The 27,469-nt window shown below is 54.3% G+C and overlaps 1 protein-coding gene and 1 pseudogene across 1 annotated transcript; both read right to left on the minus strand.

Annotated features, from left to right (window-relative positions):
- Window positions 1–733: 733 nt before the first annotated feature.
- STRA6 (signaling receptor and transporter of retinol STRA6) lies at window positions 734–23,365 on the minus strand. The gene is made up of 18 exons (XM_036317670.1): window positions 23,199–23,365; window positions 18,131–18,197; window positions 17,712–17,797; window positions 16,342–16,481; window positions 15,683–15,706; window positions 15,344–15,510; window positions 13,845–13,967; window positions 11,515–11,582; window positions 11,266–11,342; window positions 10,941–11,002; window positions 9,863–10,025; window positions 6,254–6,329; window positions 4,758–4,891; window positions 3,518–3,635; window positions 3,334–3,435; window positions 2,442–2,605; window positions 1,971–2,120; window positions 734–1,459 (listed from the first exon to the last, which is right to left on the minus strand). Exons 1-18 carry the CDS (start codon window positions 23,306–23,308, stop codon window positions 1,290–1,292), a joined length of 2,001 nt encoding a protein of 666 aa, XP_036173563.1. The 5' UTR covers window positions 23,309–23,365; the 3' UTR covers window positions 734–1,289.
- Window positions 13,515–13,622, minus strand: LOC118660956 (annotated as a pseudogene).
- Window positions 23,366–27,469: the final 4,104 nt, after the last annotated feature.

The raw sequence follows: 27,469 nt of genomic DNA on the forward strand, positions 1-27,469 counted from the left end.
TTTCACGGCTGCAGTGTGGTCAGAGCCTGCCTTCTTTGCCCTCCTCACAAGCAGCCTTGAAGGTGGGTCCCAGCTCCCTGGTCCTGCCCCTGGTTTCATGTGTGTTTGGGGCTGTATTGGGGTGTAGGAATGTGGAGGAGGAGTTGGCCTCCACTAATTGTGCAGACATTTTTTTAGGCCCCACTGATACTGATCTCTGGAGTGGCCACATTTCCCTCACCCTCTGTAGCCCCAGCCCACAATGGACCCACACCCTCACCTACACAGCTTCCGACCTCCACCAGTCTCCAGCAGGGAAAAGGCCACTTCCCGACCCCCCACTGCCCTTCCCCTCTGCATCCTTGATCTTCCACCATCAGGGCAGCTCCCTCACTGCACACCCCCACCTCCACACCTTAATTCACATTGTCCCCATCTTCCTTAAATCTCTTCTGCGCCCCAAGTCCTGCTCATTCTTGAGGACCCTGAATAAGTCCTACTTTCTAAAGCCAATGCCCCCATGGCTCAAGGGCGGCATCACAGGGTTCCTAATCTCTCCACCACCCAAAGGGATGCGGCTAGTGGGAGGGTCTTCTCTGCCCCAACCCAGGGGGCCCAGCCCAGCATGTGACCAGAATACCCATCCCCACCCAAGCCCCATAAAACCGTGTGGGCATTTTCCCCACGTGACCCACCCCTACGGAGGACTATTTCTCAAGGACAAGTTTATTGCAGGGAGCACACTGACCTCTTTTATAATATCTAAAGGCATACCAACTACAAAAATATCAGCTCTCAAGTGTGGGCAGCTCAGTGTGGGGCCTTGTGCGAGCTCTGACTTTGTTGCCAGTAGGATCCCACTCGCTTTCTCCTGGGCTGCTGGAGCGAGGCTGTCCCAGCTAGAATCACTAATCCAGGTCAGCAGAAGGCTTCAGTGAGGCCCTGGAGGCTGCAGCAGGGCCAGCAAGGGGAGGGACCTGGATGTAGCTTTTCTGGCTGCATTGGCTCCTGGACCAAGGGCCTAAACCATTGATCGCTTTCTTCAGAGCCCTTAGCTTCCCAAGGCCAAGGGAGCAGAATAGAGCCCTCTCTCAAGGCTCACAATGTAGACAACCTCCACTCAACCACAGTGACCTCCAGCCTCGGGGGCTGGTCACTGGGATCCTGATCCTGGGACCTGCTGGCAGAGCTAGTACTAAGCAGAGAGCCTACCATGGCTGGGGCAATGCTGGGAGAACCAGGGAAGGGATGGGCTGGGAAGAGGGGAAGCAAGCGCACAGATGGGGACACATGCCTTGGCGTTCTTCCCCTCAGGGCTGGGTGCCATTGGCCTGGGCACCTGACAAGGCCCTCTTCCGGAAGGTCTGTAGGGCTGGGTTGTGCAGCAGCGTGTAGGTCACACCCCAGCGAGCCCTGCCTTGGCGGGCTCTGGGCCCTGTTCCCTTGGCCACAGGGTCATTGATCTGCAGCAGCTGCATCCCTGAGAAGGGGAGACATTCTGTGAGTCACACAGCAAACCCAGCCAAGCCCCCTGCACCCAGTCCTGAACACAGTCTGAAAATCCCCTGGGTGAGTGGAGGAGGCTGGTGAGACTGGAGTTCCAGCTTAGTGTCCCCCTCCCTACTACACACTTCCCAGACAGTATGGGAGGAGCGGGGAGGACAGACTGCCTGAGAGGGAGAGGTGGAGGGTGGCCCATGGTGGGGGAAGACGGAGCTCCTTGGCAAGATGGCCATCTCCTTCTCTGTGAGAGGATGTGCGAGCATGCAGAGGGAGAAAGGATGTGCATGGGCGCACATGCATGTACATGGTGGAAAAAATTACCAAAATGGACCAGGAAAATTCTCACTTCCTCTCTCCCACAGGCAGCTCAGGAACAGAAAGTGAGCATTTTCCTGCTCAGTGGTGCATGTTGGGGAGGGGTGTATCCCGCCTTCATGGGAGAAGCTGTGGGTGGGCTCAACTTTCCTAACCCCAAAGGGAAGGTGCACCTTCTTCTTCCATTCCGAGTCTGAGGCCATCCTGGGGGGCCAGATGGGGCTGGGGCTTCTGTGTTCGCAGGAGCAGGGTACAGAAGGCTATCATGGCTGGATGCGACTGGTTGACTTCAATCTTCAAGAAGTTGCAGTATGTGCGATAGCCTGGGGTGGACGGGGGATGGTGGCGCTCAGACAGAAGGGCCCAGACAGTCCCTAACACACACACCTACACACACCTATGCACACACACACACACACACACACACACACACCCTGCACACTCTGCATGAAAGCACATAGACACACCTGAGCACATGGCACATGCACTGCACGTGGGCCCACTGCACACACCAATGTGGCAGTCCCAGACATCCTCAGAGAACAGATTTGAACATAAACCAGGTCAGGGCATCAGGGCAGACCCTCCCTTACAGCTTGGGCAGCCTGAGCAACCCCCACCCTGGCCCTGCCCTGTGACCTTACCAGGGTCAAGAGTGGCAGCTCTAGGTGGCAGCAGGCTGAGGTCCATCTGACCAAGGTGGACAGCATTGTAGAGGGCAGAGAGGACCACTCGCCAGATGGCCACCATGATGCCCACCAGCACGTTGATGGGGAAGAGAAGGAAGGTGGCTGCATAGAGTGCGCAGCTAGGGTGAGGGAGAAGCAAGGCTAAGTCAGGCCCCCACACCCCAGCCCCTTCCTCAGCTGATGACCACAGCTGATGTGTACTTATTGAGTACCTGCTGTTTATTGAGTATACTTTGTAGGCACCCCATCCTGTGCTGGGCCAACTCTCAACCCAGCTGGCCCTCCTCACCACTCTGAGAGACAGGCCATGTACTCCCTCCTATAGAAGGGAAACTGAGGCCCAGAGAAATTGGGTGACTTAGCTAAAGCTGCCTAGCTAGTCAGTGTCAGAGTTAGGATTTAAGTTCAGTTCCACCTGGATCTTTCCATGACCCCAGTGTCTCCCACCTCCCTTCTCTGGTTCCCTTGTCCACTGACTCCGAGTCTCCCTTGGGGCCAAGGTCCGCCCACAGCCTTACCATCTAACAGGGAATTAATGTTTCTGTTAATCTCCTTCCTGCAAAGAGGGAGGCACATGATGTGGAGGGCATGGAGGATACAGGGGAGAGCAATGTTGATCTCGAAGCAGGAAAGGCTATGGGGTGAGGCTGGCCCTGTGACAGATGTATGTGGAGTAGGCTGGGCCACTGCCCCATTCTCTGTGGGTAAGGCAATCTCTGTTTACTACCCACTGGGCTCCCTGACAGAGAAGGGAGAGATGGCAGTGGAGGAGGAAGGACACAGCTAAAGACACGAAGGAGAAGAGGCTGAGGACCTGAAAGAGCCACAAACCCAGGAGCTGCCTTACCGGTTGGTCAGCTCTGGCCATCCATGGTGAGTCTTCAGAAAGACCCAGTGGGCTGCCATGTTCTGCAGAGTTACAGCCAGGGCCAAGGTCAGCCAGAAAGGCCTGCAGGCAGAGTGGGAGGGTGTCACTGTTAGTGGCCCTCTGGGAAGGGGTCCTAGAGCCCTCAGCCCTTTGCCTCTCTTACCACAAGGACCCCAGTGATTGGAGGAGCAGAAGGTTACTGCCATGGAGCACGGGCATAAACACCAGGAAGGCCAGGGCCATGGTCCCCAGGAAGAAGATGATCTGCTGTGTCAGGAGCCCTGCCAGGATGAGGAGGGGACAGACATCAGCCTCTGCAGGACCCAGACCACCCCTGGCACTCCCAGGAGCCCATAGGCCCTGGAATTGGGCAGACCTGATTTCAGATCCCTGCTCTGATGCCTCGCTGTGCCACCTTGAGCAAGTTAGTTTACATTTCTGAGCTTTGGTTTCTCCCTCTGTAAAATGGGGAGAGTGGCCCCTACCACACAGGGCTGTTGTGAGGACCCAATGAGATTATGCCTGTGCAACCCTTTGAAAACCAGTAGGTGCTTTGTCAATGTTATTTTCCCTCCGTTGCCGCTGAGTCCTTGGGGAGCGGACTACATTTTAGAGTAATACTTGCGCTCTTACTGGCCAGAGTCCGGAACACAGTAGGCGCCCCACAGTTGTCTAATGAAACAACTGCTAATGGTTCATGTGGGGACATGTGTACAAGAGGGCTTGGGAGGTACAAAGTCCACTGAGATGATCAAATCTACTCCTTGGTCATCCGTCTGCCCTCCTTCTGGAGTGCAGGGTGAGAACTGAAGGAACCAGCAGGGAGAGAAAGCTGCCCTGGCTCTCACAACACTGACCCATCTTCCCTGAACGTCAGAGGCTTTATTCACCACAGTGCCCTGTGGAGAACCAGAAAGTTAGGAGCTGGGAGCGTCCTGGGAGTTAATCTAGTCCAACTCCCTCAAGAACAGACCCCCTTTGCAATCCCCATCTATGGCCATGGAATCCTGCCTGCATACCGTACCCCCAGTGACATGGATCTCATTGCCTCCTGAGATAGCCCATCATGGCATAGCCCTCCCTCACACAAGCAGGAATGGGCCTCCTTAAGCTTCCCACCTTCCAGCCCTGGGTCTACCCCCTGTGTAAACAGCTGGTGGCACCCTGGGACCATGCTCATGTTAGGGGCATCCTTTCCCCAAGGGCTCCTGTGTCCCCCTAGCCCCACCTGAGTGAGCTTCCTGAGTGCAGGGAAGGCCAGGCGGGTCCCTCTTTTCACTCTTATCCCAGAACTTGCCCCAGCACAGGCAGACAGTCAAGAACTGCTGACCACTCTCCCCTCACTCACTGGGGTCAGTGTCTGGGGCCAGTCAAGGCCCAGCAGGGTGGGCTGAGGGGCTCACCAAGGCAGGAAAAAGCAGTCTGGTAAGCGCTGAAGTTCATCCAACAGAATATGGCCTGGCGAGAGGGGTGAGGGCTCTGAGGCGGGGGGGCAAAGTCCAGGGCAGCCCCTCGGTGTAGCGCTTGCAGATTGGCCCTGGGATGAGGGTGAGAAGGCAGGGATCTCAGGAGCACATATACTCCCTAAATTCTTCCTCTAGGCTAGCCACTGGCTGAACTCTCAGTCTAATTACAACCCAAAGGCAGGGAAGCTCAGGGCTGTGGGAACCCAGTGGAGGCTACTAAGCCAGCCATGGGAGGTCAGGGAGGGCTTCCCAGAGGAGGCAAGGTCTGACTAGAGAGTCTTAAAGGATAAATAAGAGTAAGAGTAAGCTGGTGAGGTGGGGATCTAGGGAAACAAATTCAGGCCGAAGGTTCAATGTGAGCCAAGTCAGAAAAGTGAGAAACAACAGAAGAGATGGAAAGTGACTCACAGCTTGGCCATCAGAGTGGGGGGCAAGGTTCCCCATCTATGGCCATGGAACCCTGCTTGCATACCTCCAGTGACATGGATCTCATTACCTCCTGAGACAGCCCATATTGGCACTCAAGCAGGAATGTGCTGAACATAATGCAATACAGAGGCTGGAGGGCCTGGAATGCCAGCCTCAGTAGGGCTACCTCTGTGAGGAAAGATCCCTGTGGGACAACCTCTGAGGCCCGATGAATGTGCAGGTCGTAGGAACCAGTTCTCTGACATGGACCACCCCTCCCTCCCAACTAGAACCTCCTCTCTCTCTCTGCTCACATTTCCTCAGTGCTCCTTATCATTTACATGAACGGGCAAGGCGGGCAGCCTGACATTCAATGTCCCGTAACAATCTCTCCAGTGCCGGTCAGACCACCCCCTCACCCACACTCACAAGCATCAGGCTCACCCAGCCTCTGTGCCCTTGTCATGCAGTTCTCCTGCCCGTGGCACCCTTCCTCCCTCAGCTCCTTCGTCCTCTCCCATTCCCAGGTGCCTCCTATCAAATCCAGCCCACCTGGGTGGCCCCTCTCAGGATGGGCAAACTCACACTTCAGCCCCTCTCAGTCATGACCTAGAATCATTCACAGATGGTTACCCACTCAGATTGAACCGCCCAGCTTCTCTGCCCAACACAGGGCAGCTGACTCAGTGGCAACCTGGGCCTGCAGAGACCCTCCCTCCCTCTAGCCCCAGGGCTTTCCCCACAGCCCTTCTGAGTCAGGGGTCCTACAAGCCCATAGACCAGCCGTGGGCCCGTTTGAAATGAATAAAACTAAAAAAAAAAAATAGACCGTACCCTTTTATGTAATGATGTTTACTTTGAGTTTGTATTAGTTCACACAAACACTCCATCCATGCTTTTGTTCCGGCCCTCCGGTCCAGTTTAAGAACCCATTGTGGCCCTCGAGTCAAAAAGTTTGCCCACCCCTGCCCTAGACGCTGACCTCCTCCCCGCTTCCACAATGAGGGACAGAGCCAGCCACTGACCTGTGTGTCACCAGTGAGCGGGTCAGCATGAGGAAGGTGAGTGAGCAGGACAGGACCAAGGCTGAGATGTAGCAAACTGGAGGGTGAAGAAGAAGCAAAGTGGGAGACCATGCCTGGAGGCTCTCCTGGCAGCCTCCAAACTGCTACCAGGGTGTGCCTCGGGGGAGTTACCCTGCCCCCCCCCCCCCCCCACACACACACACACACTGTGAGCAGAAGCCTCTTGCCACATTCCCTGTTCTCAGACCCAGTGGAAGCTGACAGCCTGGCTGGCCTATGGTGCCAGGTGACATAGGGTGGCCAAGATGAGGAGAGGCCCTCTCTGAGGTTGTAGACTTGATCCTCACCCGGGTCTTGCTTTGTCCATTGCTGTGTGACTTCCAGTGAGAGATGCATTCAACCTGGCATCTGCCTCCAGCTCCACTGCTCCCTGATTGTGTGGCCTCCAGGTGTCATTTCATCTCCCAGCCTAGCTTGCTAATGCTGGGCACACTGCTGTGCTGCCCATCTCACAGCATGATGTGAGCATGAAACCCCATCTAGGCCTGCATCAATGGCCTTTGTTCCAGGCACGAGGATGCACATGCACTTCAGTGTGGCCTGAGTCCATCAAAATGAGGGGAGGTGACCACTGCTACCCATCTCTACCCCATCCCCCTGGGCCACCCCAGCCATGAGCACAGACCATGAGTTTGCTGTCTCACCAGCAGCTGGGGGAGAATGCCTGGTTGTGAGAAGCCTGGTAATGAAGCAGAGCGAGGATGGAGGCTGCACCCCTTTCTCCTTACATCCACACCCAGCCTTGCCCTGCACCCTCAAAGCAGCCCTACAGGAGAAGCATGTGAAAACATGGAACCAAGAAAGAGGCCGAGAGTCTGAGAGGTCTGCCCCACCAGCCACACTGTAGGAAGTGGTAGAGCCAGAAGTGTAACCATTCCCAAGCAGACCCAGAAAGAGCCAGGGTGCCTGCACCCTGCTCTCCTCAGCCAGCCCAGGGAAGTGTTCCTGGTTTCCTATTCCACAAGAGCAGGGCCGGTGGTTGAGGGGCAGGGAGTGCAAATGCACGTGAAAAAGGCAAGCACTGGTTCCACATTAACTACAGGTGCTGGAGAAGGCACTGGCAGCATGCTCGGATCACCTGGAGATATTAAAAGCCCCATGGCCCAGGCTACACCCCCAACCAATTAAATCAGAAGTTCTGGGGGGTGGGACCCAGGCCTTAGCTTTTGTAAAAACAACCCTGGCGATTCTGGCATGCAGCCAGCATTGAGAACCACTGTAATGGGGGCTTTCAGAAGATAGAGCCTTAAAGGTTTATTCCAATAAGCAATTGAGTGAAATCAATCAACCAACTGACATGTATAGAGTGCCTGCTACAGTGGCTCTCAAACAAACTGTAGGCTCACATCAGAGTCACCAGGGTTTCTGAAGTCAGGCCTGGAGCTTGAGCCTTGGGGTTTTTAATGTTGCCAGGCGATTCTTGGGGAAACTGCTCCAGAAACCAGAGTCTCCCTGCCTGTCCTGGGCTCACTCCTCCAGGGGCAGGAGGTGGTACTTTTCTGAAGTGAAGCTGGGAGAAAGCTCTGAGCATGCATCTGCCCTTCAGGAGCCAGTTCTGCACCAGCAAAGATGCATTCAGACTATTTCTGCCAGGAGGTAAGGAGCCTGCCTGCTGAGCCATCCCGGGGCCCCAGGCCCAGCCTTTGATCTCCATCTACCTCCTGCTCTACATCTTTTCAATTGGTTCCAAACTTGGGTCCCTCCTAATCCTGATGCCCATAAGGTCTTCCTGCACTTGGCCTCCTCTGGGACACTGCAGCTGTTCCCTTCTGGGACCTGTTCGGTGGATCCATGTCTTCCCCACCAGATCTAGGGCCTCAAGGACAAGGCTGCCTTTGTTGCTGCAGCACCGTTTTGCAGACAGGGAATTTGAAGTCCAGAGAAGTGCCTTGCCCAAGGTCACACAGCTAGTAAGTGACAGTGCAGAAATTCTGATCTAGTCCGCCTGGCTCAGAGTGAACTTTCTGTGACCAGTGCCAGGTTTACTAACCAGGTGGCAGCCCTAAAACAGGCCCTCAGCGCTCAGATGGCATATTAGCTCCTTAGGCTAAGAACACACCAAAGGGTCCCAAAGCCAGATCTAATCTCAATTCCACTCTGGCTTGCTGACTGCTTTGGACATATCTCTAATGCCCCTAGGCTTCGGTTTTCCTCATCTTCAAACTAGGAGAGTAAAGACTGCCGTTTGACCCTGCATCTGAGAAGATTCAAAATGGGAATCTTTGGGTGTGGAAACCACAGCATGTGATTATAAACGCCAGGCATATTGAGTAGAAGCAGAATCCATTGTCCTGGGCATGTCACTTCCTGCCTCTGATCCTTGATTCCCTATTCTGAGCTATGGCGTCAATGATGTTAACATAACAGGGCTGTTGTGAGGTCTGTGCTTGGATGTGGACTGATGTGAGTCATGTCTACTCCTGCCTGTGGCCCCAGTTGTAGCCAAGTTGGAAAATCTCCCTGGAGATGTCATTTCAGCCCACCAGAACTTGTCACCTGTCCAGCTTGTGGGCCTCAGCTGCAATCCAGGGCAGCCTCTGGTATGGGAGGAGAATTGCTCAGGAAGGTGGTGAGGCTGGCGTCAGGAAAGGAAGCAGTACTGTACACACCCCTGCCCTTCCCCATTCCCTCCCCCTCCCCGCTCTCAGCCCCTCCCAGCTCTCAGCATGCCTGATCTGTGGATGAGGATACTGATGGTCGGGAACAGTGGCAGCCTAAGCTCCAAACATCACATGTTACTCCTCAGAAGCCAGGGTACTCATACCAGCCAAGGACTCCAAAGTCAGCAGAGAGTGCAGGACCCATGACTCCTGACCACCAGGCTTTGGTCTCACAGTGGTGGAGAGAGTCCCAGCAGGGGCATTAGAAGGCTGAGTTCTTTTCTGCCTGACATACCACCTGAGGTGAGCCCTTTCCCATTGTTAAGTGGGGACACTTCTCAGTCTCCTCCACAGGGCTATTGGGAGGGCCTGGAAGGTGGGGGAGGTGGGTAACAGAGCTAAGAGATGAAGGAAACTTCTAACCCCAGAAGGGAAGGCTGGTATGGTTCCCCAGCATGGGTCTCATTGTCAAGGGAGGGAGGAAATATATGGCCTGAGGACAGGGATTGGGAGAGAAAAAGCATCCGCTGAGCCCAATCCCATCCACCATGAGAATGAGCTCAAAATTTTGGTGCTCCTTCCATCCCCACAGCTCCACCTCCCCAGCCTCAGCAAAGGCCCCAAGCTGTCACCTCAGCTCACACTCCATGGCCTTCCCCATCTCCAGCCTGCAGAGATGGGCAAAGCCACTGTGGGTGAGGCTGGGAGACACCACACAAGCTGACGAGGGGCTACTGAGATGACCCCTTCAGGTCTCAGAGTCTTGGGACCGGAAGCCCCAAGCTCCAGCCCCCCAATTTGGAGATGACATTATTGAGACCCAAAGAAGGGAAGGAATGTGTCAAAGGGCGAGCAGCTCCGATATCCCACTATCCCACCCAGCTCACATTCTCCCCCCACCCCCACCCCCCGCAGGCCCTCAGGGACCCTCCTCCCCCGGGGACCTCACCTTCCAGAGCCCACAGGTGGTACTTCACCAGCTCCACCACCTCCTGCCTGTCCTCTGAGAGCACAATCCCAAAACCGGCCAGCAGGTAGGAGACGTCCGTGGTGATCCCCGCCCTCACTTTCTGGATGGTGGGTACCACACCCACCAGCAGCAGCAGGGCCACCTGGAAGAACCCCAGAATGAGAGCACCAGGGCCTGGCTGTGCCGAACCAGGCACTCCCATTCCAGGAAAAGTGTTTTCTGAGTCACAGGGAAGACTCTAGGGAGCACACTGGCTGCATCATTCCTGGCACCCATCAGTGTTCTGATCTGCCCCCAAGAACAGTGTCCTCATGCCTGTGGTCAGCATGTTACAAGCAGATCCAATCTTAGCTAATAGGCCAGAGGTGTGCTTTCGGGCGGCACAACTGTACATCTACGCCTGTCTGTCAGTCTATATCAGTTATCTATCTTAAATTTCAGAATATAAAATTTCCAACTTTTCTACATTGGAGAAGGCAAAGTGTCCTATAAATGAGCAGAGGCATTGGAGCTGGACAGGCTTGGATTCAGACATTGGCTGCCCTGAGATATTAGCTGTAGGAACTTGGCCAAGTCAAATTCACCTCCCTGAGCCTCCATTTCTCCCCTCTGTAAAATAGAGAAAAATCGTACCCACCTCCTGAAATTTGGGTTGATTGGTTGGTTTGTAAGGGGTGGTGGTGGTGGTAGTGGGGATTTATCAAACACATGTTATTTCACTAAATCTTCTCAAATTCCCAAAGATGAAGGTAATTTCTTCCACTTTTAGCTGAGCCAATGGGTTTAAGGAGGTTGACTAACTTATGCAAGTCACACAGGAGGTAAATAATGAAGCTAGGATGTAAACCCTTGTTCATGTGACTCCAAAACTCATGTTCTGACTCTGTGTGAGTCCAACAAGAGCTAACGCCTTCTCCCTCTGGGTAGGCCAGTGTTCCCAAGACATCAGAAGCAGTTGGGCAGGATTGTGGGCCACGCTTTTGGAGAGCTGAGCTAGGCCTGAGCCATCCAGACTTGGGAGTCCGGAGGCAAATGGCACTGCAGAGGCAGGACATACCTGGTAAATGGCCGTCCCTGTCAGGGTGGCTGAAAGCACAAGTGTCAGTGGGAGTCGGAATCCTGCAGTTCCCAAAAAGAAGGGCATGGTGAGCCTAGCACCACCCAGGCCCAGGAGCTCCCACACCTCCCCGGAGGCCCAGGAAAAGGGCCAGGGCTTATAGGACCCTGGACCACCAAGGCCAAGTCAGGCCAGGGGCTTGGGGCTGTTCTTCCTGATGACAGAGTTCTGAGGGTGGCAGGAGCTGACCTGCCACTGTAGCTGCTTTGTGCATGGGAAGGGGGAGGTCACCTGTCACTCTGGACCTCAGCTCCCCACTCCATACCTCGCTGTGGAGTGTAGATGTAGTGTCTGAAGCAGATCCAGGCCTGGGACAGGAAGCCATGCTTGGATGTGTGGGAGCTGCAGAAAGACCCAGGAAGTGGAGGGGACTCAGGGGAAGCCCCTGCCCCGAGACCCAGAGTTTTGTCAATTCCTCATCTCTGCCCCACAAGCCTGCCCATTGCCAGCCTCCCAAACAAGCCTGCCTAGCCAGCCCTGCCCACTGGCCCAGAGGGTGTGCCTAGAACCTCACCTGCTTCTCAGCTTCTTCAGGCAAAGGAGGGTCCTCAGATATTCCTCAGGGTAGCTGCTTTGCAGCCTCTGGGGGGACAGACAGATGAAACCTGCCTTGAACCATCCCTGGGACCCTGGCTTAAGGTACCACAGTGGGCACCCAGTAGGTGCTCCATAAAAACCTCTTGGTTGTGGTGGAGTGCAGAGAAGGGCCAACCTGTGGGATGAGGCCCATATCCCCCAACACTGCCCTTTCCTCCTCCATAAATACAAGATTAATTGGTCTCCTATCTAAGAACACTCAATGCTAGCAAGTTCTTCCTAAGGTCTAGCTCCAACCCTCTCCTGCTTTACTCAGTCACATCTCATCATTGTTTCCCTCTTGGCCCTCAGACCTCTGCTGAGACTGGGGCAAAGAGAGCCTATCTTCCATGGGCACATCCCTGACCAGGACGCAGGATGGGGCTGTTCCAGGTCAGATGCCCAGGCCTCTCCTTCTACTCAAGGGAGAGCACAAGGGTAACAGGATTTGTCTAAGCCACATTCCAGGCCTTAAGCTGACTTCCAAGTGGCAGAGACCAATGGGAACAGGGGGTGAATCCCTGCCCCCATTATTAGGAGAATATAGGCCATTGTCACCTGTTGCCATAGCAACTCCGGGATCCAGGACAGGTGTGAGTCAGCTCAAAGCTTGGCTGTGTCCTTTGAGGCTTAAACCTCTTTGACTAAGGGCCAAAGAGGATTTTATTTCTCCAAAGACTTCTCAAGAGGAAACACATGCAATAGGGGGAGAGGCAAGGCAGAGAAGATGCCTGGAAGAGGAGGGGGGCAGATTCAGCAAGGCAGAGCCTGGTGCACGTGTATCCTGGGGAGCTGCTCCCCTCTTCTGAGCCAGCTGTAAGAATGAGGGGACAACAGGCTTCCGTAGAGAATAAGGAGGAAGTAGTGACACTGCTGTTGCTCTATGAAAGCTAAACCCAGTCAGGTGAGCCCATGGGGACCCAGGGTGGCCCCTGTAGAACCTGAGCCCACTCTGGCCTCTTCTCCCCTCATCCTCCATTCCTCCTCAAGGACCTCTCTCCTTCTTGAGCTTCAGTCCCAGGCCCTCTCCTGAGCTCCAGGTCATGGTTCAGCTGCTCATCAGACCCTCAAAATGCAAACTGGCACAACTGTGCATGGTCCCCTGCACTCCTGCTCTCATCCAGTGCTCCATATGTCAGCAGTGGCACCACCACCTCCCTGCTCTGACCTGGATGCCATCCTTCAAGCCTTTCCCCCCCTGAAAAGTAACCAGACTTTTTCCTCTGTGTCCTCAGACTTTCTCAAGGGCCTCTGTGGAGCAATTTCCTCTTCCTCATCTTTCACCAGGAAGAGTACCTGACCCTCTCCACCCGCGCTTCCATGCACTTGGATGAGCCTCTGTTGTTCCTTTCACCTTGCTGTAGACAGGTGCTGCTGCATCCAGCTCCCCCGCTCACTGGGAGCTCCTGGGGTCAGACGCGGCCAGTCAGCTTCGCATCCACAGCACCCAGCCCCGGGCCTGGCACTTGGCAGGTGCTCAGAAGTCTTCTTAATAAGATTATCATATCTCTTGACACAATGTGCCCGTCCATCTACCCCAAACTTCAGAAATATTTGCTGAGTGTTTATTGTGCACTAAGACCTGCTGGGTGTTGCCAATCAGGCATGAACAAAACTGAGGAAACCCATCTCTGCCTCTTTATTCATGCTCTCTCCTGTGCCCGCAGTGCTTTCTCCTTATTCTCTCCCCATTCCAGATCCTGCCTGTCCTTCAGGCCGCTGCTCAAGTCTACCTCCTCCAGGAAGCACTCCCCCCAGCCATCCCCCTCTCAACCCCCCCCCAACACCCCCTCCCCCCCACCTTATCTGACATTAGCTGACTGAGAGTTGATTCATTCCACAATTCTGCCCTGAGTGCTTCCTGGATCATGGCAGTCTCTGCAGAGCTCCTCACAGAGACAAGGCTTCTGACTGGTCTCATGTCTCCAGTTTGATCCCAATGGTTCAGGATCAGAGCTATGACTTACTGCTCTGGCCCAGTTCTCCTTTGTTAACGGATAAGAACAGATACTACACTTGATCTTAGCCAAAAGGCCAAGAAGTGATGCAGTTCTCCTTTGTTGAGTTCCTGCTGTGCACATAGCTCAGTGCCCCAGGCATCTTGTGTGCCATCCCAGGGCCTGGCCTAGCCTTTGCCTTAGGAGGGAGGACTAACCAGTTACTTGGCAACTTGGAAAACCTTTTCTGAGGCCTATGCTGGGTCCTCCACCAAGTATCACCACATATAGGGGACCAACAGACAGGGGGAGCCCAGCCCAGCCCCTTTACCTCCAAGCCCGCTCCTGTCCTCTGGCTGAAGCTTCTCACAAGCTGCACCGGGTACCAAAGGCTCAGGAATCCAAGGCCCAAAAGGAGAGGCATGGAAGCCAGCAGGGAGTAGTACTTGTAGATCTGTATGGACAGACAGACACCAGACACACCTACCTTCTGCCTTCCTGCCCAACTGAAGGCCAGGGTCCATTTCCCTTCCAACCTCACCCAGGACTCTGAGGGTGGTCTGGGCACCATGGAAAGGCTCTGGTTCTACCACCATCACCCACCCCAACCAGGGCACTTAGGACAGTCACTCCCACTTCACCTTCTCAAGCCCTGCAAGATGCCTGCCCCTCCCCCAGGCTCTTGGACTCCCATGGCCCTTAGAGGAACCGAAAGGAGGAGGTTATATAAGCCCCTCCTCCCCACCCAGGGAGCTGCAATGGAGCCTGAACAGGTATACCCACTTTCTGTGTTCCTATGTTCCTGACACTTTGGACACAGGCCCCTGAAAATTAGACAAAGGCCTAATTTTGTCTATGCGCAGTTTGCAACATGGTCATCAGGGAAGTACATGCCCTACCTCCTGGCTTTGAGGTATTTGTCCCTGAAGTCTCAGGGCTGGACTTCTCATATATTCACTCACTTATTTGTTAATCAATCCTTTTTATTGTGAGCTTAGTATATACCAGGTTCTGGGTGGTGAAAAAAATCAATCAAGTCCCTGCTCTCAGAGGAACCAACTAATCTTCACCTCTACCCTGAGGGATTGATAATATCAACTCCATTTACAGCGTAGAAACTGAGTCTCAGAAAATTGACATGGTTTCCTCAAAGCACTTAGTACCATGTGGAATCATTCTGTACATTTGTTTGTTTACATCTCCCCTTCTGAAATAGCAGCTCTTGGGATGCCAAGAACCTCGTCTGCCTTGTTCACAGCTGTATTCCAGTGTCTAGAAATGGCCCTGGTATGGATTTTGTGCTTCGAATATGTTTGTTGAATAAATGAATGGATGAGTGAATGAATGAATGAAGCTGGATTCAAACTTGGGTTGTCCGACTCCTAAGCCTACATCTCCACCCTTTGGGCTCTAGACTGGGCAGCTTCACATCCCTAGCCAATGGCCAGTGAACCAGGTAAGGTTTTGGAATTCTCTGAGACCATCCCCTACTCAGTGTTTGCCACCCTCCATCTGTCTTCATTTCCCCTCGAGCCTGGCCAACAGAAGGCTAGGGGATCAACAATGGGGGGATTTCAGGCTTCCTTTTCCATCCCCTCTGCCCCTATCTCCTCCCTACTGCCTCCAGACTAGAAGCCCTTGTCAGCTGGCCCAGCTACCTTGTCCCATAGAGGAGCTGTGTGGAATGACATCTGTTTTAAGGAGTGGAATCCCGTGTACAGTGGAAGGTGGCAGGAAAGCCCAGCATACAAATAGAGATGAAAGGAGCCATGCTGGTATAAGCAGCTCCTCCATGTCCTCTGCCCCAGGCCCTCATGAATCAGTGGTTACCTTGGGCGCCTGGGGGCACTCTGCCTTCTGCCAGACCTGGACACCAAAGTGAGCCCAGGACAGCACACTGCCGAGCAGGTGGGCGGCTGCATGCCTGGCTGTGGCACAGGCGGCCAAGGAGTAGTAGAAGGCAGGGTAATAGAGCAGAGCCAGCATCTTCCAGGGTCCTGGAAGGCAAGAAGGGCAGAAAGAAATATCTATAGAGGGGCAGGTGTGGACTGAATCCAGTCCACCCAGACCTCTCTCAGGTCTCCATCTTCCAAGTCCCTCAGGTAGGCAAGTGCCTGGTGTTCAAATCCAGGCTGACTAGTATCAGCTCTCTGATCTTGAGCCAGTTACCTCTTGGAGCCTCAGTTTTCCCATCTGTAAAATGGAAGTAATAGTACTAAATTAGTAATGGCAAAATAAGAAGGCCTACATACAGTGCTCAGCATGGTATCTAAGTTAGTACTAAATATACAAGCTACTACTTTATTATTATCTCCTTCTCTGACCCTCAGCATCCTTCACTATAGAGTGGGGCTAATGTCCACACTTTGTGGAGTCATTGTGAAAACTGGATGATCTAAAGAGGTCATGCCACATGCCTCTCCATGGCAGCTGTCCTTGTTACCATCACCTTCTGGAGCTCAGCTCAATTCTCCTGGACCCCTTCCTGGGCCACTCCCCACCCTCCTTCATTCTCACTGGGGGGTGGGGAGGACCTGAGTCTGGGGGACTCAGCCTGTGCCCATGAACAAGAAAGTTCCCTACATCCTGGAGGTGGGGTTTGCACAAGAATAGAGGAAGCAAATAGGACAGTATTGACCCAATGTCTGGGACCAACAAAGGGAAGCTTCAGGCATTGTGGAGGGACAGTGGGCGAAGTAAGGGGACAGTGTCTTCTTGGCAGTGGCTTATGAACAGAATGGGGAGCAACTGTAGAAGAGCCCTGCTCCGATATTCCGGATTCCCACCCCAACCCCATCCCATCAATCTAGGCCCACACCGCTGGGTACCTCGGCTGGATGGTGAAGTCAGGGTGAGGAAGGGCAGCGGGGCCTCAGCCGAGGGCAGCAGACACAGGGAGCTGAAGAGGACCATAAAGATAGCAGCGGGCACGGTCCAGGGCCCGTCCATAGTCAGGAAGTCCACAGGGCTGGGGCAGGGGCAGGGACAGGACATGAGGGAGTTGTTCAGGCCCAGTACCCCAATACCTCATGCCATGTCCCACAAACTGGGGAAGTAGAGCCAGTTCCACTTTCCAGCCCACTTTCCAGATAGGGAATTGGAGGCCCTTCATCCATTCATTCCACAAATATTTGTGGAGTGCCTTCTATGTATCAAGTTCTGGGCCCTGTGGCAAAGTGACTTGGGAACATCCCCCCAACACAGCAACAACAACACACACAGGAACAAGCCTAACAACAACAACAACAACAACACACACACACACACACACACACACACACACACACACACACACACACACTAACAAGCCTGAGCACAGCTCCCTCCACCCCCCTGGCAGCTCCAGGAAACAGCTGCCTCCACACTAATTGCTCTGTCTGGGCTGGCAGACTTTCAGAGAGCTCCAAGAGTCACAACATCCTTGCACAATGTCAACGCCCTGGCCTGAGTGTGACCCTGGGGCAGAGGGCAGACAGAGGACACAGCTGTCCTAGGCATCACCTCCCTGGCTCAGGTCAGGCCACAAAGACCCTCTGCTTCTATGGTCTATCTTGCCCTCATGCCCTGACACCTCCATCCTGCTTCACTCTCCCCCAAACCCTCCCCCAATCAGGGTAGAAACCCTAGTTCCCCCACAAAGTCAGCATGTAGGACCCACCTTGGCGTGCAGCCCCAGCCTGAGGTGCAAGGTTGCCTACATTGGAGCTCCACCCACCACCTCCCCCAACCCTTTGGTGTCTCCCACATAAATGTGATCAGGGTCATCTCCTCAGGGTCATTTCCTGGGGGTCATCACTGTCCAGGCTTTGGGGTTGCAGGATGAAGAGTCAGGGGGAGAAAGTCCCACAGAAATCTGCCGTTAGCATCAGGATCCAGATGAAACCCTCAGGGGAAACGAGGGTCATGATGGTGTGAAGTAATCATGGCCTGTCCAGACCATGAATCGCCTGACAAACTGTGTCTGAGAGCCGGGCCCTGTTGGGTTCCAGTTCCTCGGGGATTGGAACAGGAGCAGGTGAACCTGAGTGGGTCCCTCCCCCTCCCTCTGATCATCCCGACTAAACCTGAAGATCTGGGTGGGGATGGGGAGTGCCCCAGGCTGAGAGAAGAGGGAGTGTCCCGAGGCCAGAGCTGGTACCTAAAATTCGCCCCCCAAGCTGGGCCCCCTGAATGGGGGTGCCCAGGCCACGGCACCAACCTGGGCAGCCCGGACCTGCTGTGTCCGCCATGGGGCCAGAGCTGCCGGCACCTCACCAGCAGGGCCAGCAGCAGCAACACAACCACCTAAATGAGAGCACAGTGGAGGGTGTGGGGTGCCCAGGCCTTCCCTGATGGGCTGAGTCTGGGGACTTGGCCTCGCTACCTGGGAAACCTCCCCCCCTCCCCCCATTCCCCTGTGCATACTCATGTGGCATCTTGGGGACTGGCCAAGAGGTGACAAAAGTCTGGGAGGTTGGACTTGGCCTGCATCCTGGTTTGGGTTCCAACCCTGCGAGAGCCCCCTCCCACATTTTGGGCTCCCAGGTGCTCCCTTCATCAGCCCCAGCTGGGAACACCAGTCACGTTGCCCAGGCTGGCAGCAGGTTGCAAGCCAGTTTGGACTTAGGTTAGACTCACCGACAGCACGGCCAAGCTGGTATGGAGGAGGCCAGGCGGCACACTGGGGTGGCAAGACGGCACTACGCTGCAGATCAAGTGAAGGCTGGTCATGCCTGAGTAGGGACTCCCCAGGTAGGCCACCAGGTCTGGGGTTCCAGGTTGTCTACACTGGGGCTCCATCTCCTTCCAGCCTTTGATCTCTCTTACACAAGCCTAACCAGTTCCCCCTTCTCGGGTCATTCCAGGGCTCTCATGCTCCTATGGTATGCCAGCCCTGTGCCAAGCTCTGAGATTCCAGGGCTAGAGGAGACAGGGGGCTCCCAGGAGAAGACTCGGAAGAAACAGATTGGGTCAGCTGGGCTGAACCTCTCTTCTTTCTCACCCAGATCCTTCCTATCCTTCAAGGCCCACTTGATCCTCCCCCCTCCTCCAGGAAGCCTCCCTGATTGCTCCAGGCATCACAGACCTCTTCTCAGAACTGTGACTGAGCATACTGCCTATGTCAAACAATAACGTATTTGGTCCTACAATTTGCCCTCCATTCACTGGTATCTGAGTTTGGTCTGTGCCTGACTGGAATGGTCTTCCTTAGTCTTTCAGGACTTTTATCTCTCCCTGTTTCCCTTTCATTAAGGGTTTCCATGTACAGCTGAGCAGTTTGCACACTGCACAAGGATGCCCAGCCAAGGGAATGAGTGTGGTCTGAAATCCAGGCCGCACTGCTCTCAAGCACTGCGCCTGCTGAGTTGCATTCATCTAAATGGGGGTCTTTGTTTCTAATTACCACAAAGGCTTCCACGGCCTGGCAGAGGGCCTACTCCGGCCATCGCTGAGTACAGAGGTGGGTCCATGGTGGAGATAAAGAGATCAATGGGCACAAGAAAGGCTTCCGCTTCCTCAACTGGATCATGGCAAAGAAAGGGTAGGATTCCTGAGCTCAGAGCTGGCCCTGGACTTGGCAGAGCAGACAGGACTGGTCTCTGGGGAGGAGGAGACTCCTGAGTTCGCCCAGCTAGAGCCTGGGAGGATGCCTGTGAGGGCAAGGCCTGCAAGGTGCTGCAGCTGGGCCCTCCCTGCCCAGGAGGCTCAGCCAACCACCTGGGCACCCTCTTGCTGTGTGAGAAGGAAGACTCCCAAGGTCTTGTCTGCAGGTGAGCTCAGAGCCCTATGACTCCTCTGGAACAGCCTAGTCTTCCCAGAGATTGCTTTCTCTCAGAAAATCCCAGAGGGTGAGAAAGCAGGAAAGAATCTGGTTGCTGGGCTTGTCCTTGGGGTGGAGGGGCAGAATAAGTCTGTTTTGTGCAACTTCTTGGCCAGGGCAGAGCTGGCATCTTTCCAAAACAGAAGGTACTCATGGGTAGGGCAGGTGCCATGTAGGGACTCAGGTTCCCACTGTCTGAGCTCAGGCCTTACACTCCCCACTTCTAACTCTGAGGCCCTTACTCCAGCATATGGGGTGGGGCTTCAGGTGAAAAATGGCCTCTCTCAGCCCAGGAGCTCATAGCCACCCTTGTAGGCCCTCAGCGTGCACCTCCGCATCTGACTAGGTCTGCTCAAACCTGTCCCCCCGCTAGCCAAGGCAGGGGCTCAGCAAACTGTCCCTGGAGCAGCTTGGCCATTTTCCCACTTACCCCAAACCTAAAGCCCCCCACATGGATCCTCTCCAGGCCCTATCTTGGGGAACCCCTGGCCCTTTTTGTATCATCTGGACCTTCCATCTACCCTTAGCTCCGTTTGGCTTAGGCTCACGGACCCTCAAATGACTGAGGTCTGAGCAACAGAAATTTGGCCAGTGGCTCATGGGCCAGTGTTTTGTGCTGTGGGATGGACAGAATGGCACAGACACAAGGAACACCACCTCAGGGAGGGTGGGGAGCTTGATCCTGGAAGACACACAAGCAGATGCTACAGGATGCAGAGGAGGGAGAGAACCTTGGGGCAGGTGTCAGCGGCAGTGGTGTTTGCTTTAAGTTTGAAAGCAGGACAGTGTTCAGGATTTTAGGAAATTTCTTTTTTTTTAAATTCTCACCTGAGAATAGGTGTGTGTTTTGTTGTTGTGTTTTTTTGTTTTGTTTTTTCTTGATTTTAGAGAATAGAAGGGAGAGAGAGAAAGAGAAACATCGATGTGAGAGAGAAACATTGATCAGTTGCCTCCCGTATGTGTCCCGACTGGGGATTGAACTCACAACCTAGGTATGTGTCCTGACTGGAAATCGAACTCACAACACTTTGGTGTACAGATGATGCTCAAGCTAAGATAGCCATTCAGCCAGGACAATTTTAGGAAATTTCTGTTGCTAGACTTGAATATAAATAACAGTAGTTAGTACTTACTAAGCATTGACTAAGTGCCAGGCACTGTTTGTTTCATGGATTAACTCAGAGGTCTATGCTATTTGTATCCCTCTTGTGTAGACAAGAGGGCCTAGTCTCAGAGAGGCTAAGTGTATTGCCCAAAGCACACAGCTAGTCAAGTGGCAGAGTCAGGATTCAAATTGAGATAGCCTGGCTCTGGCACCTGCCTCTGACTGGGAGGTGAGAAGTTAAGGTGAACCATATGAAATTGCCATTTCTGTACATCAGAAACAGTCGAATATCAGCATTTGCAAATGGTTCTGCATAGATAGTCGCTGGGGAGTGGAAATGGCAGGCTGTATCTCAGAGGCATTTAGGAGAAAGAATGTTCATGCCTTGCTGTGGAGAAGCAGAGGGAAGGCAGGTTTCTGGAATGACTGTGGTGAGCACCTGAATCAAATGAGGCCCAAGGATCTGAGGCTTGGTCTTGAACACTGAGGGACAGAGGCCGACTGCAGTGTGGTGAGGACACGGAGACAGAGAAAGAACCAGACAACTGTTTCTAGAATTCAATTCTGAGTGGGAGCCTCAAGGGGCCCCATCCAGAGGGGAGGATAGAACACATCTCTGTGGGTGAGTGGGAAAGGCTGACTGCCTGGGGGGAGGTCTGGGGCTGTGAGGTCCCAAGAGACCTGGAGCCCTGCTTCCTGACTTCCCCCACTCACAGCAGAAGGGCCTGCAGATGACCCTGGCATGGCCTCACCCCTCCCGTAGGAAGTCCATGAGGAAAGCCTCTGACTCCGCCTTTCAGGCAGCCCTTTGAAGCTGTGGGGAGGTGAATGACATTCTTGGCAGCTGCCACAGGCATATTTGTGTCCCCAGGCTCTGGCTGGGATGCTCAGTATTGATGATGGGTGGTAGCATGCAGGCACACGTCAAGCTGGGCACATGACTGGCCAGAGGGACCTCTGAGGTGGAAAAGGCCAGCTCAGCTTATGCGGATCAATCCCTTGCCCATGGGACACCCAGTGACACATCCTGTCCCCATCAGACTCACCACCCCTGCCCTGACACCATAGGGGCACATGGATAAGTGTGAATAGGAGATTGAGTCCATCCCAGCCACAGTCACCAGAACCTACCAACCCAACTCCCAAGCCTGCTGGGGCACACGGAGGCACAGAGGGGAACCACTGTCAGAGCTCCTCAAAGCTTTGGTGCCCCATCCCCCTGGGATGTCTGACTCACACAGGGTGGCGAGGTGAGCCCAAGTTCACTTCCTTGGGATTCCCCTGGGCTACCTGCTTCCCGCTGGCACTTTGAGGGGGTGGGGAGGGGAGGCAGGCAGCTTGACTTGGTTTGGCTAAGTGAGTAGGTTCAAACAAACTTCTTCATTCTTCCCTGCAGTGGGAGAAGGGAGCTCTGCATTCTAGATGCCACCCATATTAGAAGCAATACTCTCCACTGCCCAGCCCCTGCCACACACCAACTGTCTTCTAGGGCCATACCTAAATACCCAGCCACAGAGCTGACCCAGGTGCGCGCCCCAGCCAATGACCAGACCAGGAGGCCCCTAAGGTTACAGCTTCACATTAGGGCCTTAACCCAGGTCAGGGTCTTAAGGCCTTAACCCAGGTCAGGGTCTGTGTCCTCTTGGGGCTCCTGGCCCCTCCCCATTCTGCTGCTCCTCCTACTCCATACACGTGCAGCAGGGTCAGCCAGAGAAGAAGAGGAGGGACACACCCTTGCTGACAGCAGGGCTGCTTTCCCTGTGGGCAGAGCCCAGGGTCCCACAAACAGCTCCTTCCTCCAGGCCTGGGTGGAGCTCCGCTCCTGCCAGGTGACCCAGGGCTGGCCAGGCCACGGCCCAGCCCCTGAGAAGGCTTAGGAACATTTCTCCTTCTCCAGTTTCTTGTTGATGAAAAACAGATGTGCACACATCTGGCACGGCAACCCCCCAGCCTCACCTTTCCAGTTCCCCCAACCCTCAGAGCAGGGAGGTGGGGGATGGGGCCAGGGATGGAACAATGAGGGGACCACTGGGCTCTGGGGCTCTCATGTGGGGGCACAGCATGTGGGGGCACAGCATGTGGGGGCACAGGGAAGCCCAGATCCCCCACCAGGGTGCCCAGACTAAACAAATGTAGAAATGGTCTGGGAAAAGGCAGCTGTGGCCTGCCTCCGCAGGGGACACTAGGCTGTGTTGAGGCAGCCTCCCTCCCCTGGCTGACCCCAGCACTCCTGCTAAAAGGAACAGGACCTCCTCAACCTCACAGATTCTGAGGCCAGCCAAAGAAAGTAGGCGTGGCCTGTTTCCCCTCCCCCACTTTCTTCCTTGGTTCTCTGCCTCTCCCTCCCCCAGCCTGCCCAGAGAATCTGACATTTGCTAACACCACACCCCAGATGGTCACCACAGGGCCCAGTAAACCCTTTAAGGCAGGCCGACCTTCCCTCAACCACTCACCCAGCACTCTCCATCCTGGCTACAGCCGTGCCACCCATTTTAAGGATGGGGCCCGGGAATCAATCAACTTTAAACACACCACACAGGTGTTTTTTTGGTGACTAGCCTGGCCAGTTCCCCACCTCAAGTATCTTAACACATCGACAAGGGCTGTTGTTCTCATGTAACTGATGAGGAGACTCCAGTCCAGAGAGGCTGCACTTTGCCGTGGGTCACACAGCGGATGAATGGCAGGGCCCATCTCAGCAGCCCTCGCACACTCTTCCCTGTTCCCCATCCGTGTCTCTGCCACACGGCCCGCTGGCCAGAGCCAGGGGCTCCACTTACCCTTCAGGCTGCAGCTCCTGGCTGTCCTGGGGCTCATCGATGTACCAACTGCCATAGGAATAGTCCTCTGTGGCCCCAGAGGAGGTCTGGTTCCCTGCTGCGCTGGACATTCTCTGGCTCTTCTCCTCTGACCCCGAGACAAGAGGGGGGAAAAAAAGTCTACAGATGTGAAAAGAGGCTTAGAGAAAAAAAAATAAAGAGAAAGAGACCCAAACAAAGAAGCGTTTCTCTTTAATCCTCAAGGTTACTTTCTTGCTTTTAGCTCTGGGAATGTGGGCCTGGGAGGCTGGCACGGGAGGAGGGGAAGGGCTTCTCTTGTCCTTTCTTGTTACCTCCCGCCCAAATTTGCCTGGTGCTGCAGGGTGCTAGCCCTTGAGAGTAGTGCTCCCTTGGGGTCCTGGAGCTCTTGTCTGTCTGTCTGACCACCAGCAGGCCTTTGTTCAAAGGACCATTTTCAAAGAAATTGTGTCCAATCAAGACCCTCTCTTCCTTCCCCCTCCTCAAACCCACCAGACCGACCCACAGACACACTCTCAAGGAAGGGCCAGGGAGGAAGGAGCTGCAGAGATGAAAGGGTGGGCGGGCTGCTGGGCGGGCTCAGCAAGTCTGCTGGACCCTCCCAGCTGAATTCCTGGCCCCTCCTGCTCTTGGAGGTCCAGCCCAATCTACCCCCACCCCCATTTTCATGATCCTGACAAAGACACCTGGGAGAGAAATAGCGCTGATCTCCACTGGTTCCCAGCCCAGGGGGTGTGGCTGGAGGAACCTGCCCCGGACTTCAAACACAAGTACCTGCCTTCATGCCTGCCCCAAAGCTCCCACACCTTTGCCCACCATATCTGCAGCACTCCATGCTCACTCAAGTCCAGTCTGGCAACCTGGCATTTTAGCAATCCAAGGAGACAGGTGGGGCTGGAAGGACGGAGGCTGGAGGGAGCCTGTGCATTCCTTCTCCCTGGTTTCCATGAAGGACGCAGCATGTGTCTCATTGGTAAGACTTTCTTTTTCCACCTTGATTTCAAAGGGAGATAACTCACCCCACAAGGCAGAAATTAGTCCTTTAAACAGGAACCAGACCCACGGGCAGCAAGAAGAACCCCATCTGCCTGCCTCCTGCCCCTTCCAGGATGTGGAGTGAGGGTGAGGAAACAGGGCCTGGGCAGATGCTGGGGATATCTCTCCATCCTGTCTCCCCTGAGAAGCTGCCCCCCACCCCTGTCTGCTCCCTTCCCACTCTTTGTTCTAGCAGGGGTAGGAGTGGGGGTGGGGGGCAAGATGCAGAGAGCAGTTAGTTCTCAGGCCCCTACCCCTGAGTGGGGGTCAGGACCCCTGAATCTTTGAGGGTCTGTGTCCTTCCAGTACCCCACAGGGGCCTGGGCCCTGGCCCTACCCAGCTTAGGCATTTGTTCAGCAAGCTTTTGTAAAAAGACATTTATCCATTTAGTCTTTCAACATAAATTCACTGAACACCTACTAAGTGCCAGCACTGTTCTGGGCCCTGGGATGTGAGTGTTTATAGTTCAGGGGACACAGATGAGTAGAAAAATGACCTCAAGTGTCTGAGGGTCATAAAGGGAAGGCAGAATGCCCTGACACGTCCCATGGGAAACTAAATTTGGTCCAAGGGGGAGGGAGTAGTCCTGAAGGAAGTAATCTTTGAGTGAAGCAGATAGTGGAGGGTTAGATGGAGGGTTAGGACGTGTATTCCCAATAGAGGGAATAGCATGCGTGAAGGCTCAGAGGGGACAGGGCTTAATATCCTAAAGGCTCCCATCCAAATTCAGTAGGCAGACCCACGAGGCCTTCCAGATGCGGACCTAGTGCTCTGTTGGCCTTGACTCCTCCCTCTCCTTCCTAAATGGTCCCTCTTCCAGGATGAAGGCTCTGACCACCCCTCTTCAGCCCATAGCGATGTCAGCATCTGCTGATTCAGAGCTAACCTTGAACTTTATTTGATGCAGTGCCCCCAAAGGGACTTCCCATGGTATCACCCCCTCCCCAGGGATAGTCCAGTGCCCAGGATACCCCCTCCCTCTTCAGTGGAGCAACGCAGAGGCCACCTCAGGGCTGGACTGGGAAAAGGAAGGAGTAGGTCCAAGAGGCAAGAGCAGGATTTCTATGTCAGTGGGAAATGCCCTACCTGGGTTTGGGGCCTGGCTCAGAGGGGACAGGGCTTAATATCCTAAAGGCTCCCATCCAAATTTAGTAGGCAGACCCACGAGGCAGAGTCCAGGGCCTGCCATCTGGACATGGCTTTACAGTGGGACTCACACCTGAAAGAGTAGGAGAACGGCACCTGACACCAGGAGAGGAGGGGCCAGAGAGAGGAGGCACTTGGGATACAGACTGCAGAAGCTCAGAGAGGAGGAGGCAGGACGTGGAGTGAAGAGATGGCTTGTGCAGTCTTGAAGGCTTCCTGAGGGGGCCTGGAGCAAGGCCCTAAGATCAGATAAAGTCAGCAATGGAATGAAGTTTGTCTTAAGAGAGCTGAGAATGGGAGAGAGCAGGGCAGCAGTCAGGGTTACCCTGCTGTGGCCCATTCAGATGAGGCTGATACTATATCCAAGGATCAGCCCAGGCCAAGCTGGACTCCCAGCTGGGCACAGATTGGGGTGGCTAAATCCTGTTAACTGTGGAAAGGGGTCTCCAAAACCTCCCAGGCTCTAAGCAGACAACGACCATGTGCCATCTGGGCCTAGCACAGAGCTGCCATGCCCCTCAGGCTGGAGCTGGCCCATGGAGGCCTTGGGACAGAGTTTCCTTTGTCTCCATGTTTTTGTTCAACTTGATTACATCTGAGGAATTTTTGCATCTAGAAACAGAGGCCCACGTGTGTGCCTTCCTCAGCCTGTGGTTATCAGAATTCTCAAAGGGCAAAATGCTAAACTTAAGAGGAGTGAGCCAGAATGAATGGGAAGTCCAGGAGGAGCCCCAGAACTCAGAAACACCCCCAAGGACCCCCGAATTCCCCAGAGGACCTCCAGAATCTCAGCAATATCCCCAGAATTTTAGTAACATTGCAAGAACCCCAGAACACCAATATCACCCCATGAATCCCCAGAACTTCACAAACACACCAGAACATCTAAAACACCTCAGAACCTTGGTCATATCCCAAGCACCCGCAAAGTCTAGCAAATCAAGCACGGGTTGGGGCAAGATGGTCAAAACCATGATGAGCAGTTGTAGAAACCAAGAGACTCTCCCAGCCTAACCCTTAAAGCCCTGAATCTTACAAAAGTTCTACACCACCCAAACCTTCGTAAAGCCTCAGGCCCTCATCAATACCTCCATCTCTGCAGCACAGCAGAGATCCCCAAGGAGTGCTTTGGTCCAGGAGTGGAGGGACAGCCCATGTGCCTGCTTGTGCAGCTTTGCCCCCCGTGAGCCCAGAGATAAGGCGCCAAGGTGGGTTCAACCCCATGCAGGCCAGAGAGCTCAGGGTCTGCCCACATCCACACAGTGCGCTCATACACATGCATGGAACTGCCCCCAGCGCACACAGGTGCCTAACCCACCCCAGATCCAGCCTGATCCCCTTCTGTGCCTGTAAGGCAGTATTGTTGGCTGCTAAGCTCATGTGATGAGAGTGTGGCCAGCTCCCTACTCCCTACCTCCCTTGTCTCATAGGAGTGTCAGAAGTATCATGTGACATGCCCTTTCTGGAACCCTCCTGCACCCTCACCAACAGTGTCATCAGAGCATAAGGTATGAGTGTGGACACTGGTGAGGAGGAAGAGGAGGGGAGCGGCATGTCCTTCCCCTCCCAGAGGACTATGCCAGAACTGACTCAGAGGAGGGAGGGTGGGGAGACGTATTTCTGCTCAGGACAAAGGTAGCTTTCCTACTTTCACAGGGTAGTGAGCCCCCCATGGTGGAGGCAATACAGAAGAGATGGTAAGCCCTAGCTGTTTTTGCTCAGTGGATAGAGCATCAGCCTGCAGACTGAAGGGTCCCGGGTTCGATTCCAGTCAAGGACACATGCCCAGGTTCGATTCCAGTAGGGGGTTTGCAGGAGGCGGCGATCAATGATTCTCTCTCATCATTGATGTTTCTAGCTCTCTCTCCCTCTACCTTCCTCTCTGAGATCAATAAATTATATTTTTTTAAAAAGAAGAAGAGATGGTACAGAAGATTTTCTGCCTTCAGAGGATTGCCCCAAAGGCCATGACAATTCCCCCAGCTATAAGAGCCATGGATTCTCCCTTGGGTGGTGCCTCCATAGTCTGGCTTTGACATGGTAGCTTCATACTGCCCTCCTTCCTCACTTA

This window comes from Myotis myotis, unplaced genomic scaffold (assembly GCF_014108235.1).
Source record: "Myotis myotis isolate mMyoMyo1 unplaced genomic scaffold, mMyoMyo1.p scaffold_m19_p_1, whole genome shotgun sequence".
Classification (NCBI taxonomy): domain Eukaryota; kingdom Metazoa; phylum Chordata; class Mammalia; order Chiroptera; family Vespertilionidae; genus Myotis; species Myotis myotis.

Bases quoted from the DNA above. Each gene is read 5' to 3' on its own strand.
- STRA6 (XM_036317670.1), bottom strand. From the start codon at position 23,308: ATGTCCAGCGCAGCAGGGAACCAGACCTCCTCTGGGGCCACAGAGGAC. The intron at 13,968-15,343 runs GTAACCACTGAT...CTGTCCATACAG, and splicing joins AGTGCCCCCAGGCGCCCAAG to ATCTACAAGTACTACTCCCT. The intron at 6,330-9,862 runs GTGAGGTCCCCG...TTCACCCTCCAG, and splicing joins CCACCTGTGGGCTCTGGAAG to TTTGCTACATCTCAGCCTTG.